The sequence below is a fragment of the Salmo trutta genome, chromosome 13 (genome assembly GCF_901001165.1).
Source record: "Salmo trutta chromosome 13, fSalTru1.1, whole genome shotgun sequence".
NCBI classification, from domain to species: Eukaryota; Metazoa; Chordata; class Actinopteri; order Salmoniformes; family Salmonidae; genus Salmo; species Salmo trutta.
In genome coordinates this window covers 3739305-3756868 of record NC_042969.1, presented here as the reverse complement: position 1 = coordinate 3756868, position 17564 = coordinate 3739305, and the positions used below count along the sequence as shown (strand labels likewise).

The following is a 17564-nucleotide window of genomic DNA, read 5'->3' as shown; positions in this document are numbered from 1 at the left end:
CATTTTCAACCTGTCCCTGACTAAGTCTGTAATACCAACATGTTTCAAGCAGACCACCATAGTCCCTGTGCCCAAGAACACTAAAGTAACCTGCCTCAATGACTACCGACCCGTAGCACTCACGTCTGTAGCCATGAAGTGCTTTGAAAGGCTGGTTATGGCTCACATCAACACCATTATCCCAGAAACTCTAGACCCACTGCAATTTGCATACCACCCCAACAGATCCACAGATGACGCAATCTTTATTACACTCCACACTGCCCTTTCCCACCCGGACAAAAGGAACACCTATGTGTGAATGTTATTCACTGACTACAGCTCAGTGTTCAACACCATAGTGCCCTCAAAGCTCATCACTAAGCTAAGGACCCTGGGACTAAACACCTCCCTCTGCAACTGGATCCTGGACTTCCTGAAGGGCCGCCCCCCAGGTTGTAATGGTAGGCAACAACACATCCGGGGTGCGTGCTCAGTCCCCTCCTGTACTCCCTGCTCACCCATGACTGCACGGCCAGGCACGACTCCAACACCATCATTAAGTTTGCCGATGACACAACAGTGGTAGGCCTGATCACCGACAACAATGAAACAACCTATAGGGAGGAGGTCAGAGACCTGGTCGTGTGGTGCCAGGTCTCTGACCTGGCAACCTATCCCTCAACAAGATCAAGACAAAAGGGATGATCATGGACTACAGGAAAAGGAGGACCGAGCACACCCCCATTCTCATTGACTGGGGCTGTAGTGGAGCAGGTTGAGAGCTTCAAGTTCCTTGGTGTCCACATCACCTACAAACTATCATCGTCAGAACACACGAAGACAGTCGTGAAGAGGGCACGACAAAGCCTATTCCCCCTCAGGAGACTGAAAAGATTTGGCATGGGTTCACAGATGCTCAAAAAGTTCTACAGCTGCACCATCGAGAGCATCCTGATTGGTTGTATCATTGCTTGGTATGGCAACTGCTCGACCTCTGACCGCAAGGCACTACAGAGGGTAGTGTGTACGGCCCAGTACATCACTAGGGCTAACCTTCCTGCCATCCAGGACCTCTATACCGGTCGGTGTAAGAGGAAGGCCCTAAAAAATTGTAAAAGACTCTAGCCACCCTAGTTATAGACTGTTCTCTTGGCTACAGCACGGCAAGCAATACCAGAGCACCAAGTCTTGGTCCAAAAGGCTTCTTAACAGCTTCTACCCCCAAGCCATGAGACTCTTGAACTAATCAAATGGCTATCCAGACTGTTTTATGCTGCTACTTCTCTCTGGTTATTATCTATGCATAGTCACTTTAACACTACCTACATGTTCTGTGGCAGACCAGGGGATGGCTCAAAACGTTTACACAGATCAGACACGGACAGAGTAGGATTAGCTCAGTTTCAAAGGTGTTTATTAAAATAATAGTCAAAAAAATAATAATAGGTCTCCCCCAAGAGACCCTGTCCGGGATATCGTCTTCTGCTCCCCGGGTCGTGCTGTATCCTGTGGGGATCAAAACTGAACTCCCTCCTGTTAGCTCTGGTACAGTCCCCAACTATACGGGAGTCCTTTCCTCCCCCAGTCTCTCCCTAGTGTGCTGCCCTTCTGGCAGCTTTATGGGACTTGTACAGCTGGTGAGCAATCAGCCCCAATTAGTCCTGGCCGGAGATCCCGTTGAGACATGGCACGTCCAGCAGATGGAGCCATCGCCTCGTGATGTATACTCCGTCTGTCACCAGGCCTCGACGAGTCTCCCCTTGGTGGCTGACCTGCTGTACGCCACAGTAAATAATACCTCAATTACCTCGACTAACCTGTGTCCCCGCACATTGACTCTGTACCGGTACCCCCTGTATAAAGCATCGCTACTGTTATTTTACTGCTGCTCTTTAACTATTTGCTATTTTAATTTTTGAATACATTTTTTACTTAACACTTATTTTTCCGTTAACTGAATTTCTGGTTGACTATGCAAACAATTTGGGATTTTCAACACATTAATGTTTCTAATAAAAAGAAGAAGTAACACAGTCAGTCTCTCCTCAACTCTTAGCCAAGAGAGACTGGCATGCATAGTATTAATATTAGCCCTCTGATTACAATTAAGAGCAAAACGTGTCGTTCTGTTCTGGGCCAGCTACAGCTTAACTAGGTCTTTCCTTGCAGCTCTGGAACACACGACTGGACAATAATCAAGATTAGACAAAACTAGAGCCTGCAGAACTTGCTTTTTGGAGTGTGGTGTCAAAAAACCAGAGCATCTCTTTATTACGGCTAGACCTCTCCCCATCTTTGCAACCACTGAATCTATATGTTTTGACCATGACAGTTTACAATCTAAGGTAACGCCAAGTAATTTAGTCTCCTCAACTTGTTCAACAGCCACATCATTCATTACCAGATTCAGCTGAGGCCTAGCACTTAAGGAATGATTTATACCAAATACAATGCTCTTAGTTTTAGAGATGTTCAGGACCAGTTTATTACTGGCCACCCATTCCAAAACAGACTTCAACTCTTTGTTAAGGGTTTTAGTGACTTCATTAGCTGTGGTTGCTGATGCATATATAGTTGAATCATCAGCATACATGGACACACATGCTTTGTCTAATGCTAGTGGCAGGTCATAAGTAAAAATAGAAAAGAGTAGAGGGCCTAGAGAGCTGCCCTGCGGTACACCACACTTTATATGTTTGACATTAAAGAAAACCCTTTGAGTTTTATTAGATAGATAGCTCTGAATCCACGATATGGCAATGGCAGAGGTTGAAAAGCCATAGCACTTAAGTTTTTTCAACAACAGGTTATGGTCAATAATATCAAAGGCTGCACTGAAATCTAACAGTACAGCTCCCACAATCTTCTTATTATCAATTTCTTTCAACCATCAGTCATTTGTGTCAGTGCAGTACATGTTGAGTGCCCTTCTCTATAAGCATTCTGAAAGTCTGTTGTTCATTTGTTTACAGAGAAATAGCATTGTATTTGGTCAAACACAATTTTTTCCAACAGTTTGCAAAGAGCTGGCAGCAAGCTTATAGGTCTGCTGTTAGAACCAGTAAAGGCCGCTTTACCACTCTTGGGTAGAGGAATTACTTTGGCTTCCCTCCAGGCCTGAGGACAAAGACTTTCCTCTAGGCTCAGATTAAAAATATGACAGATAGGAGTGGCTATAGAGTCAGCTACCATCCTCAGTAGCCTTCCATCTAAGTTGTCAATGCCAGAAGGTTTGTCATTATTGATCGTTAGCAATCATTTTTCCACCTCTCCCACACTAACTTTACAAAATTCAAACTTGCACTGCTTTTCTTTCATTATTTGTTTTTTTATACATGGATATAATTGCTCACTGTTTGTCGTGGGCATTTCCTGCCTAAGTTTGCCCACTTTGCCAATTAAATAATCATTAAAATAATTGCCAACATCAAATGGTGTTGTGATGAATAAGCCATCTGATTTGATGACAGATGAAGTTGAATTTGTACTCCAAAGTTTTTTTCCATCATTCTTTATACCATTGATCTTGGCTTCATAATAAAGTTTATTCTTCTTTTTGTTAAGTTTAGTCACATAATTTCTCAATTTGCAGTAAGTAAGCCAGTCAAATGTACAGCCAGACGTATTAGCCACTCCTTTTGCCCCATCTCTTTCAACCATACAGTTTTTCAATTCCTCATCAATCCATGGAGCCTTAACAGTCAGTTTCTTAACAGGTGTATGTTTATCAATAATTGGAAGAAGCAATTTCATAAATTCATCAAGTGCAGCATCTAGATGCTCCTCATTAATCACATCAGACCAACAAATATTTTATAACACCATCCACATAAGAGTCACAGCAAAATCTTTTGTATGATCTGTTGTACACTATTTCAGGCCAGGCTATTGGAACTTTGGCTTTCCTTGATGGAGCCACTATATTGTGATCACTGCATCCAATAGGTACGGATATACAGCAGCTTTAGAACAAAGTTCTACAGCATTAGTGAAAATGTGATCGCTACACATGGATGATCTTGTTCCTGTAGTGTTCGTAAACACCCTGGTAGGTTGATTAATAACCTGAACCAGATTACAGGCACTGGTTACGGTAAGAAGCTTCCTCTTGAGCGGACAGCTTGATGAAAACCAGTCAATATTCAGGTCCCCAAGAAAGTAGACCTCTCTGTTTACATCACGTACGCTACAAGCATTTCACACATATTATTTAGGTACGGACTGTTAGCACTTGGTGGCCTATAGCAACACCCCCCCAAAAAAGGCTTTAGATGTGCCAAGTCAACCTGCAACCAAAACACTTAAATAACACTTGACATAAGATCTTCTCTAAGCATTACAGTGATATGGCTCTGAATATATACAGCAACACCTCCCCCATAAGCATTTCTGTCTCTTCTATAAATGTTATATCCTTGTATTGATACTGATGTATCATCAAATTAATTATCTAAGTGAGTCTCAGAAATGGCTAATATATGAATGTTATCTGATGTTAGCAAGTTATTGATTTCATTAACCTTATTTCTAAGGCTACATATATTAATATGGGCTATTTTCAGCCTTTTCCTGGGTAGCTTATCACAGATAGACATAATATGAAAAAGAGCAGACAAAGCAAGAGAACAAAAATATACATTCAGCAGTCCATTAATCAATTGGTGTGTGTGTGCTGCGGGGTTGAGGCTATGAACCCATAGGATTGGCTCTCTCATCCCTTCCAGGCTTCTGGTAGGGAGGGTGGACAATGAGCCTGTCGTAGCGGATGTACGCAATGTCCCCACGTGCTCTGGCAGCTTTCATGGCTGGGACCAGTTCTTTCCTCTTTTGGTGCACAGCTTCAGGATAGTCCTCGTTGAGGAAGATATACATTCCTCTCAAGTTCTTGGCTCTTTCCAGAACAGCTACCTTGTCCTTGAACCTCAGGAACTTGACCACTATCTGCCTGGGCCTAATACCTTGGCCGGTGGTGGGTTTTCCAGTCCTGTGGGCGCGCTCCACCTCAATCTTCCTGTGGTCCATCTTCAATTTCTCAAAGACCATTTCCCTCACTTTGTCCTCAGACTCCATCCAGGTCTCATGTGGAGATTCTGCAATTCCTTCCACAACCATGTTGTTTTGCCTTGATTGTCCCTCGAGTCTGATTTATCTGTCATTGTTATCATGGATTCACAGACAGAACTAATGTCCTCTCTCAATGACTTACAGATTGCTGTCATCTTGCCGTTCTCCTGTTTCAACTCATCGAGCTGACCCTGGGAGAACTGCAAACTGTTCTTCAGGTCCTGGACCTCTGGTCAGGTCGTCCATTCTTTTATTAGTAGAATCCACGAGTATTTGGACAAAACACTTGAAGCTATTTTCTTGTTGTTGTAACAACTGCTTATAGGTATCTTTTTGTTTGTTTAAAAGATCCTTCACGTGTGATAGAGAGACACCACTGACACTGTCCTCAACTGTACTCCCGCCGGCTTTGGTCTTTGTCATGGTAGCTAGCAACGTATGTTAGGCTGTTATTTCTCGCAGTTCCAGACAGGGCAGGTCACAGGGAAAATTGAAAACAACAAACAGCAGGAATCTAGACAGCCACAAACCCGGGACAATCCGCGGTCCCAGCCACAATGACTAACCACATCGCGGGCTGCATACAGGCCAACAGGATGCTCTCAATTGTCCATCAGTTTGTGAGGGTTTTAGGGGTCAAGCCAAATTTCTTCAGCCTCTTGAGGTTGAAGAGGTGCTGTTGCGCCTTCTTCACCACACTGTCTGTGTGGGTGGATCATTTCAGATCATCAGTGATGTGTACACTGATGAACTTGATGCTTTCCACCTTCTCCACTGCGGTTGCGTCGATGTGGATTGGGGCGTGCGCCCTCTGCTTTTTCCTGAAGTCCACGATCAGCTTCTTCATTTTGTTGACATTCAGGGAGAGGTTATTTTCCAGGCACCACTTTGCCAGGTCCCTCACCTCCTCCCTGTAGGCTGTCTCGTCATTGTTGCTAATCAGCCTACTTTGGTCGTGTCGTCTGCAAACTTGATGATTGAGTTGGAGGCATGTGTGGCCACACAGTCATGGGTGAACAGGGAGTACAGGAGGGGGCTGAGAACGCACCCTTGTGGGGTCCCTGTGTTAAGGATCAGTGAAGTGGAGGTTTCCTACCTTCACCACCTGGAGGCGGCCCGTCAGGAAGTCCAGAATCCAGTAGCACAGGGCGGGGTTCAGACCCAGCGCCCCAAGCTTGAGGATGAGCTTGGAGGGTACTATGGTGTTGAAGACTGTGCTCTAGTCAATGAACAGCATTCTTACATAGGTATTCCTCTTGTCCAGGTGGGATAGGGCAGTATGCAGTGCAATGGCAATTGCATCGTCTGTGGATCTATTGGGGCGGTAAGCAAATTGAAGTGGGTCTAGGGTGGCAGGTAAGGTAGAGGTGATATGATCCTTAACTAGCCACTCAAAGCGCATGCCGACAGAGGTGAGTGCTACGGGGTGATAGTCATTTAGTTCAGTTACCTTAGCTTTCTTGGGTACAGCAACAATGGTGGACATCTTGAAGCAAGTGGGGACAGCAACTGGGATAGAGAGAGATCGATTATGTAAACACTCCACTCCAGCCAGCTCTGAGGATGCGGCTAGGGATGCCGTCTGGGCCGGCAGCCTTGCGAGGGATAACTCGCTTAAATGTCTTACGTCGGCCACGAGGAATGGAGTAGCATTTTCCGCAAATTTGCTTTGTTAAAATCCCCAGCTACAATAAATGCAGCCTCGGGATATGTGGTTTCCAGTTTGCATAAAGTCCAGTGTAGTTCCTTGAGGGCCGTCGTGGTATCGGCTTGAGGCGGAATACACATGGCTGTGACTATAACCAAAGATAATTCTCTTGGGAGGTAATACGGTCAGCATTTGATTGTGAGTTATTCTAGGTCAGGTGAACCAAAAGACCTTCTTCTTCCCGGAGAGATGTTCATTCCTGTCTGCGCGATGTCCTGAGAACCCAGCTGGCTGCATGGACAGGGACAGTATATCCAGAGAGAGCCTTGATTCTGTGAAACAGAGTATGTTACAGTCCCTGATGTCTCTCTGGAAGGAGATCCTCGCCCTGAGCTTGTCTACTTTATTGTCCAGAGACTGAACACTAGAGAGTAATATACTCGGAAGCGGTAGATGGTGTGCCTGCCTCCTGAGTTGGACTAGAAGTTGGCGGTGGCGTCTTGGAGCAGCCTCTGGGATAAGTTCAATTGCCCTGGGGGGTGTGAACAAAGGATCCAATTCGGGAAAGTCATATTCCTGGTCGTAGTGCTGGTGAGTTACCACCGCTCTGATTTCCAAAAGTTATTTACGTAATAACACCAAAAAACGTTCTGGGCTAATAGTGTAAGAAATAACACACAAAAAAAACAAAATACTGCAAAGTTGCTTTGGAGTTAGAGGCAGAGCTGCCATGTCTGTCGGCGCCATCTTGCATTGTTTGTTTCATATATCTGTTTAATATGGTCTATGGTAAATATATGTAAATATAGGGATTCTAAGGAATTTGTATGTTGAATGTTGATATTTTGAGTGTCTTTTCGTAAAAACCAAATAATACTGTACGAGTAGTATATCAGAACACATGGTTTCACATGACATCCTGACTTGCTCTATATACCATTGAGGGTCCCCTCATCCTTACAATAATATTGATACCATAACTTTTACTGTATTAAGCTAGACAAAGTTGAATTACTGTTTAAGGAATGCCACCCGCCTCACTTTTCTCCACACCCCCAAAAAAAGTAAAAATCTGATGCGTTATTTTTTGGCCAATATATGGGGCTCTTTGTTTATAATGCCCTGTCCGCTCTCCTTTGAGGCTCTCCCAATTTGATGCCCAAGAGACCAAACAGCCTCAAATCACTCGCTCAGATCATGTTCAAGCCTCGGATTGGACAGTGAAACACACGCTCGCACCTGCAGGCGAAGTGCAGATGTTTCATTCCTCTCTCATGCCGTCATGGCTGAAGCCAGCGCATATTCCTACTATTTATGTGTCCAGGTTAAATGTAGGACGTCCCTCATTATAAACAAACAGTCGGTTAAATTCATGGTTATTGCATCATTTTCAGATCTAGTAGAAGCGATTAATAGACGAAATAACAATGTAATTTAACCAATTGACTGGCCAGAGATCAAGGCATTCATCAGCAAAGACGCAGTGCAAGCTGATAATACTTTGGACAACCAAATTGAAGTCAAAATGATTGATGAAATCGAAGTGTGCCAGCTGTATGGTGATTTGCGATTCATAACTTACATTTTACCGGTACTACCAGTTGTAGTAGGCCAACCGATAACAGCCCGACGGAATGCGTTTGAAGTGATGATGCACCGCCGAGAACAGCTAGCATGTCGAGCAAAGTACATCGCCAGTGGCATGCACACACTTCGTGCAGATCAGCAGGTGGGGGCTTTTCGTGGCAGCCAGACGAGACAATCGAAGGAGGATGCGGTGAACAAAGTTACGGGGCTCGAATTTAGTCACGCTTGCTCTATATAGATTGATGCTTCTAATTGTGCATGTTATAAATGACATTTTTCTTTTGGATGATGACGAAATGTTATACTCTAAGGCTGGATTTATGTATTTCTTTCCAATGCGATATTAATTTGGCAGATCTAACTTGATTGAACCTCTTTCTAAAAGGCCTAGTCTATGAGAGGCCTAATCATATTTGTATGAATATTTTGTTAACGCCAAGGCTATAGAGATGCATTCAGGTAATGAACTCATTATTATGGATCAACATTTTAATTTGATTACAATTATTTATTGTCAATCATTCTTTAATTTGTTAAGCAATACAATTAAGTAGATTAATGAACTGATAATACGTTCATACATAACTTAACAAAATTGTTTGAATATGATAGGATGTATAATATAATGCAATATTCTATGTGAATAATGTTCATTGATGTTAATTTGTGTATTAATAATAATCCTAAAATCAGTTTAAAATGGAATATTTTGCCTATTGTTCATAGGACAATGTGATAAAGTACTGTTATTCCTTATCCACCGAATTAATTATTATTTTTATTTTTTTTGCTCGTCTCACTTTTCTGGGGGGAAAATCCGTTAAACAGTGAATCAATTTTGTCTGGCCTAAGTTGGGTAACTAATTAACTGACACAATGAGCAGGGCACCACCAAGGCGATTTGAGTACTGCTTTTTGGAGAAAAGCTACTTTCAGTTTGAAAAAAATCAGAGTCGATTGAAGTGCCTGCGCATCAGCGGTGGAAGGTGGCAGAGCTACAGCGCTGTTTGACAGACAAGGAGACATCCCAAAAATTGTTCCTATCACGAAAACGGCTGTTGGGCCACAAACTACTAAGACACTCACGAACACAGTGGTGTTCTCCGTTTTGCTCTACCACCCCCACAAGTGTCACAGGATTTGTGTGAGGGTAACGCGGTACTGGTTAAAAAAATGAATGAAAGTATGGAAATCGTATAAATACATATATATTTCCTGAGCTTTCTTATATATCCTAAATATAGGACAGACATCTATTTTTCCATTTATGAATGTGTTATTCAATGCATTTCTATGGCCTATAGCAATAAAGCCCCCCCAGAGGTTTAGACCTTTAGCCATCGTTGAACTTTATGCTTTAATCACTGAGGTTATTCTCCTTTGAAATTTTTATGCACCTTGAAACATGGCTCTGATATATCGCCTTGCCTCTGACCACACATTTCCAAGCCCCTCTGGTGCTTGGAAATGCACAGTACCACAAAATGTTAAACAAATAAATCCTGTCTCACCTGTGACCCAGACCATGATGAGTATCTCGGTCCAGCTGAATTCGGTGGTCTTGACCCGGTAAATCTGCATGGGATGGTCAGTGACGGTCACGTTTGGCATGGTGCTAATGCCCTCGAAGCGGTCCGATGCGTTGAACAACAGCAGGCACAGGAAGATGACGAAGGAAGCGGCATGGGCCACAAACTTCATGAAGGGGCTGCGCAGGACATTTCCCAGCTACATAAAATAAAAAGGATCACATTTACACTTCAGTCATTTAGCAGATGCTTTCATTCAGAGTGACTTACAATCAGTGCATTCAACTTACATACAGTAGGTAAAACAACCACATAGCAAGTAATACCTTCAGTGGGGTCAGTGGGATGCAAAGCGAGAATTCAGTCGATAAGATGTCTATAGAGTAACTATGCTACAACCACTTAACCTTATGGAAATTAGTTTATAGTGAAGACTGGAGTGTTGCAAACAACATCCCTTAAGATATAAAATATAACACTAACATTCATTGGAGCGGTTCAAGAGACCCTTGCTATACTACTGGCACGTACCCTTAAAGCAGGGTAAGTGAATATAAACAAATAAACACACTATGCACTCACACACCTAGACTTACTTACTTAAATCAAAGGTGGCTGTAAATGTCTTTGTTTTACTTTTAAGAGGAAGAGTTAGGGTAATGGACACAAGGGGCCCTATACATTACTATTCTATATGTCATTCTATGGGCTAGACACGATACTCTTCATATGCTCTGGTTTGAGTTTAGATAATTGAAGGGAACACAATTGGTGAATTCTGTCCCAACACAGTCTCTGTATTTCAATCTACAGCCTGGACATACTCCAGTTGTGAGGTTCAGAGTGGCGGGAATGATGGAGGTGGGTGGCCTTGCATACCACAATTATATCTATACTCGTTTGGCAGATATTACTTTTCACATTGCAAAGCAATTAGCAATCAAATTCAATCAATCTAATTGATTGTATAAAGCCCTTTTACATCAGCAGTTGTCACAAAGTGCTATACAGATACTCAGCCTAAAACCCTAAAGAGCAAGCAATGCAGAAGCACTGTGACTAGAAATGCCAGTAACCTAGAATGCCAGAAACCTAGGAAGAAACCTAGAGAGAAACCAAGCTCCGAGGGTAGTCCAGTCCTCTTCTGGCTATGATGGGTGAAGATTATAAAGAGTATGGCCATTAAGGCCAGATTGTTCTTCAAGGCGTTCAAATGTTCATAGATGACCAGCAGGGTCAAATAATAACCATGTTGGTTAAAGAGGGTGCAGCAGTTCAACATCTCAAGAGTAAATGTCAGTTGGTGGCTTTTCATAGCCGAGCATTCAGAGGTCGAGAGAGCAGGTCAGAAAGAGCGAAAGAGAGATTCGAAACAGCAGGTCAGGGCCAATCATACATATTGGTTTGAACTTTGTAGTTAATAACTATGTTCTAATAATTTTGGATAGAAAAAAGTCTAGGTAGCCTACTCAGCCCAGTTATGAATATGAACCTAATTTGATCCCATTCACATTTTCTCACAAACAAATGGGCTATAAATACACAACGTTACCGCTTCGTTTACCCTGGCCAGAGGGACAGGGTGCATAGTAGACTACACTATGCAGCTTCTGTTGTTAGTAGCCTACAGTTGATCACACTGAAAAATGGTCTCGTTTCCATGCAATACAACATGTCAGATCGCTAATGTTTAGGTATATAGGTTTTTGCTTGTGTCTGTTGGGAGTGATGTGTTTGTCAGAGGACGTGGTACTCTTACCCGACTGCAGGGAGCGAACCAGTAGCCCATGGCCAGTAGGGGCAAACCAAAGGCCACCGCCACCACCACCAGGCACTTCACAGCGATGGTCTGCTCCCTCAGGCCCGACAGGTTCTCATACCAGATCGTCAGCAGCTGCTGCTGGCAGTTGGGGTGGGCCACAAACTGTAGGGAAGGAGAGAGAGAACCGGAAATAAAATATGTACTGTAAAAGTTAATGCAATGGGCAAGCAGTCTGGGAAGAAAAGAGGCTGAGTGGCAGGCCTGGTCCTCTAGGCTGTCAGCTGGAGAAATGCATTAGGCTTTCGCCAGTGGCGGCTGGTGTGGGAAGAACTGGGGAGGTGGTGTTCCCTGTAATGGAAAACCCACCGAGCCATTAACGAAGTGGACAGTTCTCGCTGTGGGTTTACTTGACACTGTCTGCCAGCCCAGTCAATCCATAACCATTTCATAATAGTAAACATTTGGTTATTTGCTCTGTAAAGACCAAACACCACAAGATAAGAACATCAACCTGTCTCAAGGGGATGTAAATAGTTTGGGTTCACATGTTTATAATAATATGGGAAAAGATAGACACGCAATTCCAATTGAAGAAAAAGATAATGGATGGGAGTGCTGGCCATTTCCGGTTCAAATTGTAATTGTTGAATCGAAATGGGATTGACCCCCAAGCTGTTGCTCCCAGGGACTTCGAGAATCACTTGTTCAAGTTCATTTCGAGACACAGACTCGTGAATTCTGGGTCAGCGAGAGGTGCATTACCCCCTGTAGTAAGGAACAAGTTCTATCCTCAAGTGTGCAAGGTTAATGAATAACACACCTCTGTGCCTTTAGGTTTTTAACGTCGTGGTTGTCCTACATCGGCTCTCCCTTTTTCCTAGCAAAAATTGAATCGGAAAATATGGCCGATTAATTATGCAGTTGAATGAGGAATCAAGGCGAAGCCAGAACGGCTATAAATAAGGAGCAGCGAGTCTATTATTAAAGATTCTTTGGAAAGGGAGAAATGTGTGACATTCATACATTTTTGGGATAAGTGGGATGAGTGTACTGTGAGGGATGTACTAAAAGCTTGGGACAAGTTGAGAGGTGAAAATGAACTTTGCAGTTACAGGATAAGGACAATCTCACAAAATTGTCTGTAGCGTCCGAACGGTTTGGCCTACAAAACTATTATGACCCCTCTATGGAAAGACGATACTCTCATGAACATGTTGTTTTGCACTAGGACACCCACAGGCCTCACAAGAATCGTCTGAAGGTCCCCAGTACCAGTTGAAAAAATGTATGGAATTATATACAGTGCCTTCGGAAAGTATTCAGATCCCTTGACTTTTACACATTTTGCTAGGTTACAGCCTTGTTCTAAAATTGAATTATTTTTTCCCCTTCATCAATCTACACACAATACCCCATAACGACAAAGCAAAAGATTTTAGATTTTAGAAATGTTTGCTAACAATCGATTCAAGGCGATTCCAGCCTCGAGTCTTCTTAGGTATGACGCTACAAACTTGGCACACCTGTATTTGGGGAGTTTCTCCCATTCTTCTTTGCATATCCTCTCAAGCTCTGTCAGGTTGGATGGGGAGTGTCGCTGCACAGCTATTTTCAGGTCTCTTCAGAGATGTTCGATCGGGATCAAGTACAGGCTCTGGCTGGGCAACTCAAGTACATTCAGAGACTTGTCCCGAAGCCACTCCTGCATTGTCTTGGCTGTGTGCTAAGGGTCGTTGTCCTGTTGGAAGGTGAACCTTCGCCCCAGTCTGAGGTTCTGAGAGCTCTGGAGCAGGTTTTCATCAAGGATCTATGTACTTTGCTCCGTTCATCTTTGCCTCGATCCTGACTAGTCTCCCAAGGGGTCTGAATACTTTCCGATGGTCACTCTATCAACTGGTTCCCCATTGATCTCCGTAGGGGGTAGTGCAGTTTTGTTCCTTCTACAATCAATTTATCTTTTTTGTTTTCTTAACGTTTTTATTACATTTACATTACATTTACGTCATTTAGCAGACGCTCTTATCAGGAAAGTTATCTGTACACCATGTACTTTAATGTAATCTCAACTAGAGGTCAACCGATTAATCGGAGTGGCCGATTAATTGGGGCCGATTTCAAGTTTTCATACCAATCGGTAATCGGCATTTTTGGACACCAATTGTGGCCGATTACATTGCACTCCACGAGGAGACTGCGTGGCAGGCTGACTACCTGTTACGCGAGTGCAGCAAGGAGCCAAGGTAAGCTGCTAGCTAGCATTAAATTGATCTTATAAAAAACAATCAATCTTAACAATAATCACTAGTTAACTACACATGGTTGATGATATTACTAGTTTATCTTTCTTGTTCTGCGTTGCATATAATCGATGCGGCGCCTGTTAATTTCTCATCGAATCATAGCCTACTTCGCCAAACGGGTGATGATTTAACAAGCACATTCGTGAAAAAAGCACTGTCGTTGCACCAATATATACCTAACCATAAACATCAATGCCTTTCTTTAAAATCAATACACAAGTATATATTTTTAAACCTGCATATTTAGTTAATATTGCCTGCTAACATGAATTTCTTTTAACTAGGGAAATTGTGTCACTTCTCTTGCGTTCCGTGCAAGCAGAGTCATGGTATATGCAGCAGTTTGGGACGCCTGTCTCGTTGCGAACTGTGTGAAGACCATTTCTTCCTTACAAAGACCGTAATTCATTTGCCAGAATTGTACATAATTATGACATAACATTGAAGGTTGTGCAATGTAACAGCAATATTTAGACTTAGGGATGCCACCCATTAGATAAAATACGGAACGGTTCCGTATTTCACTGAAAGAATAAACATTTTGTTTTCAAAATGATAGTTTATGGATTTTACCATATTAATGACCTAAGGCTTGTATTTCTGTGTGTTATTATGCTATAATTAAGTCTATGATTTGATATTTGATAGAGCAGTCTGACTGAGCGGTGGCAGGCAGCAGCAGGCTCGTAAGCATTCATTCAAACAGCACTTTCGTGCATTTGCCAGCAGCTCTTTGCTGTGTTTCAAGCATTGAGCTGTTTATGACTTCAAGCCTATCAACTCCCGAGATTAGGCTGGTGTAACCGATGTGAAATGGCTAGCTAGTTAGCGGGGTGTGCGCTAATAGCGTTTCAATCGGTGACATCACTCGCTCTGAGACCTTGAAGTAGTTGTTCCCCTTACTCTGCAAGGGCCATGGCTTTTGTGGAGCGATGGGTAACGATGCTTCGAGGGTGGCTGTTGTCGATGTGTCCCTGGTTTGAGCCCAGGTAGGGGCGAGGAGAGGGACGGAAGCTATACTGTTACACTGGCAATACTATAGTGCCTATAAGAACATCCAATAGTCAAAGGCATATGAAATACAAATGGTATAGAGAAATAGTCCTATAATTCCTACAATAACTACAACCTAAAACTTCTTACCTGGGAATATTGAAGACTCATGTTAATAGGAACCACCAGCTTTCATATGTTCTGAGCAAGGAACTTAAACGTTTTTTTACATGGCACATATTGCACTTTTACTTTCTTGTCCAACACTTTGTTTTTGCATTATTTAAACCAAATTGAACATGTTTCATTATTTATTTGAGACAAATTGATTTTATTGATGTATTATATTAAGTTAAAATAAGTATTCATTCAGTATTGTTGTAATTGTCATTATTACAAATATATGTAGAAAAATCGGCCGATTAATCGGCATCGGGGTTTTTGGCCCTCGAATAATCGGCATTGAAAAATCATAATCGGTCGACCTCTAATCTCAACTAACTGTAATCCATGTCATTTGGTTGTGTTATTAGATCAAGCACAGTGACAACACATTAAGCTGTTGTATAAATAAATGAAATATCTGACATTTGAACTTTGGTGTGCTTTTAAAATGGTTAAAAGCGCAGTGATAACACATTTAGGTGACAACTAAACAAAAAATCTGACATTGATTTTCCGTTGGAATTTGGTTGTGCTTTTAAATAGTTGAAAGCATAGTAATAACACATTGGGATTTCAACAAACTTTTAGCTGTCTTTTTGAGTGGGTGAAAATAGTTTGGAACCTCATTGATCAATCTATCTTTCCAAATATGACCTAATTCTCCACGTTGAAATGACATGGTGTGCCCAGAGGGAAGGATCCAACATCCTTTTTAATACATTATATACCATTCATTTCTATTGGGCTCAAAACAATCTGAAACAACCAAAACAACAACAAATGCATCCACCAAATGTATAGTCACAAGCTTGATGTAGTCATTGCATCCAATGACTATAGAACCAAATACTTAACGTTTTACTACTTTAATACACATACAGTATAAGTGAATTTGTCCCAATACTTTTGGTTCCCTAATAAGGGAGGATTATGTACAAACAATTCTGTAATTTCTAAACAATTAAACAACACCCAATATATGAAAATACCCTCAAATTAAAGCTGACAGTCTGCACTTTAACCTCATAGTCATTGTACCATTTCAAGTATCCCAACACTTTTGAGGCTCACCGTGCATGTGCATGTGCATTCAATATTTTGACTGTGGTTTGGTTGGAATTATGCTGTGTTACTTCTAGGCACTCTGAATAGGAAGATTATGTTTAGTTCTTAGTTGACCCCTGAACTTTGAGGTACAGCACAGGGATTTCTAGTATCACATATTGTAGTTCTGGCAAAAAAACAAAAGCACCCAGCATCGGAGCAATGCAAATTGCTAACTGTTGCAAAAAGTGTAGAGATAAAATGTCGATGAAAAATGGATGGATGCTGCATACGAGACAGATAATGTTACAAAAGTTGCCCTGTGGAGTTGGAAGGCATGCTCGTTTTTTTTTTTGCTCGGGTGAAAGTTTGCCAGGTAATATTATAGGCAGGGCCGGTGGAGGGGTGTAGAAAGGACAGAAGGGCCAGAGATGCAGGTCTGGTACACAGGCAAGTGACAATGGAATCCCTTGGATGTAACGTGGTGTGTCTTGGGAATTGTTTGGACTGAACTACTGTATATTCTAGAAATAACTTACAAGAGAGAGAGAAGTCAACTACTTGCAAGGCCTTAGAATAGATAAAGGAAACTGTTAGCGACTTACCTTTTTCACCTCGTACTTGATGGCCAGTTTGACCCTGCTCAGGAGAGAGCGAAGGCCCTTCCCCGCCTCCTTCTCAGCAGTAACATCTCCATTCAAAATGGCTTCCACTTCCTCCGTGTCCCGACAGAGGTCCAGCACTCCCACTACAAAGTCCTTACACTGCATAGACAGCTTGCGGTAGTCATTCTGGACGGAGGGAGAGAAAACACAGGTTAGAGCCAAGTCAGCTGCTGTAGACAGGGAAATGCAAGCTCGTCTGCATAAATCTAACTTACAAAAGTAATATGTGACACGAACATAATATAAACTTACAGTGGTATTTTGTTCAGCAACCATACTGTCATAGAAGCTATATCAGTGAGAAAACAACCATTGGGTCACTACGGTAGTGGTGACCCAATGGGAATATCTGTGTGCAATGATCTCGGCAGTGTTATATATGCACATTTCATAAAATGTTATTATTACTCAAGTATGAAAATCTGAAATGCATTTAAATCTTAATACTGTGCACTGTACAAGGGGGAGGTCAGGTTTTGGGACAGTGCTGAGAAGCATTTTTCTCTGCTCTGCTGACAAGTACTTTTCTCCGCTCATACAGGAGTAATAAAGGCCTAGTTCACAAACATTGTTGATTATTAAAATGTTTATATATATATATATATATATATAAAATCATTTTCTAAATTTGATTTATCAGTGGGTGCTATGGATCAGATAATGTAATTGTTGCTGTTTTATCAATTGCTGTGCTGATCAATGGACAGCTCATTACCTCTGTCAAAATAATATGTAGCTTAAAGTTTGTTTGTACTTGTATTTCTTGTTGCAATAAAGATGGTGACGCAACAATAATACACATTTACAATAGGCCTATATTAAGAA

General features: G+C 42.1%; 1 protein-coding gene across 1 annotated transcript in view; it reads right to left on the bottom strand.

Moving 5' to 3' along the window:
* The window catches only part of LOC115205082 (short transient receptor potential channel 3-like), an 89416-nt gene that overhangs the window by 52121 nt on the left and 19731 nt on the right, over window positions 1–17564 (bottom strand). The window contains exons 3-5 of the mRNA XM_029770673.1: window positions 16680–16865; window positions 11570–11734; window positions 9793–10009 (exon numbers count right to left, since the gene is read on the bottom strand). Coding sequence (XP_029626533.1) covers window positions 9793–10009; window positions 11570–11734; window positions 16680–16865 — 568 coding nt within the window. The remainder of the gene's footprint in view (window positions 1–9792; window positions 10010–11569; window positions 11735–16679; window positions 16866–17564) is intronic.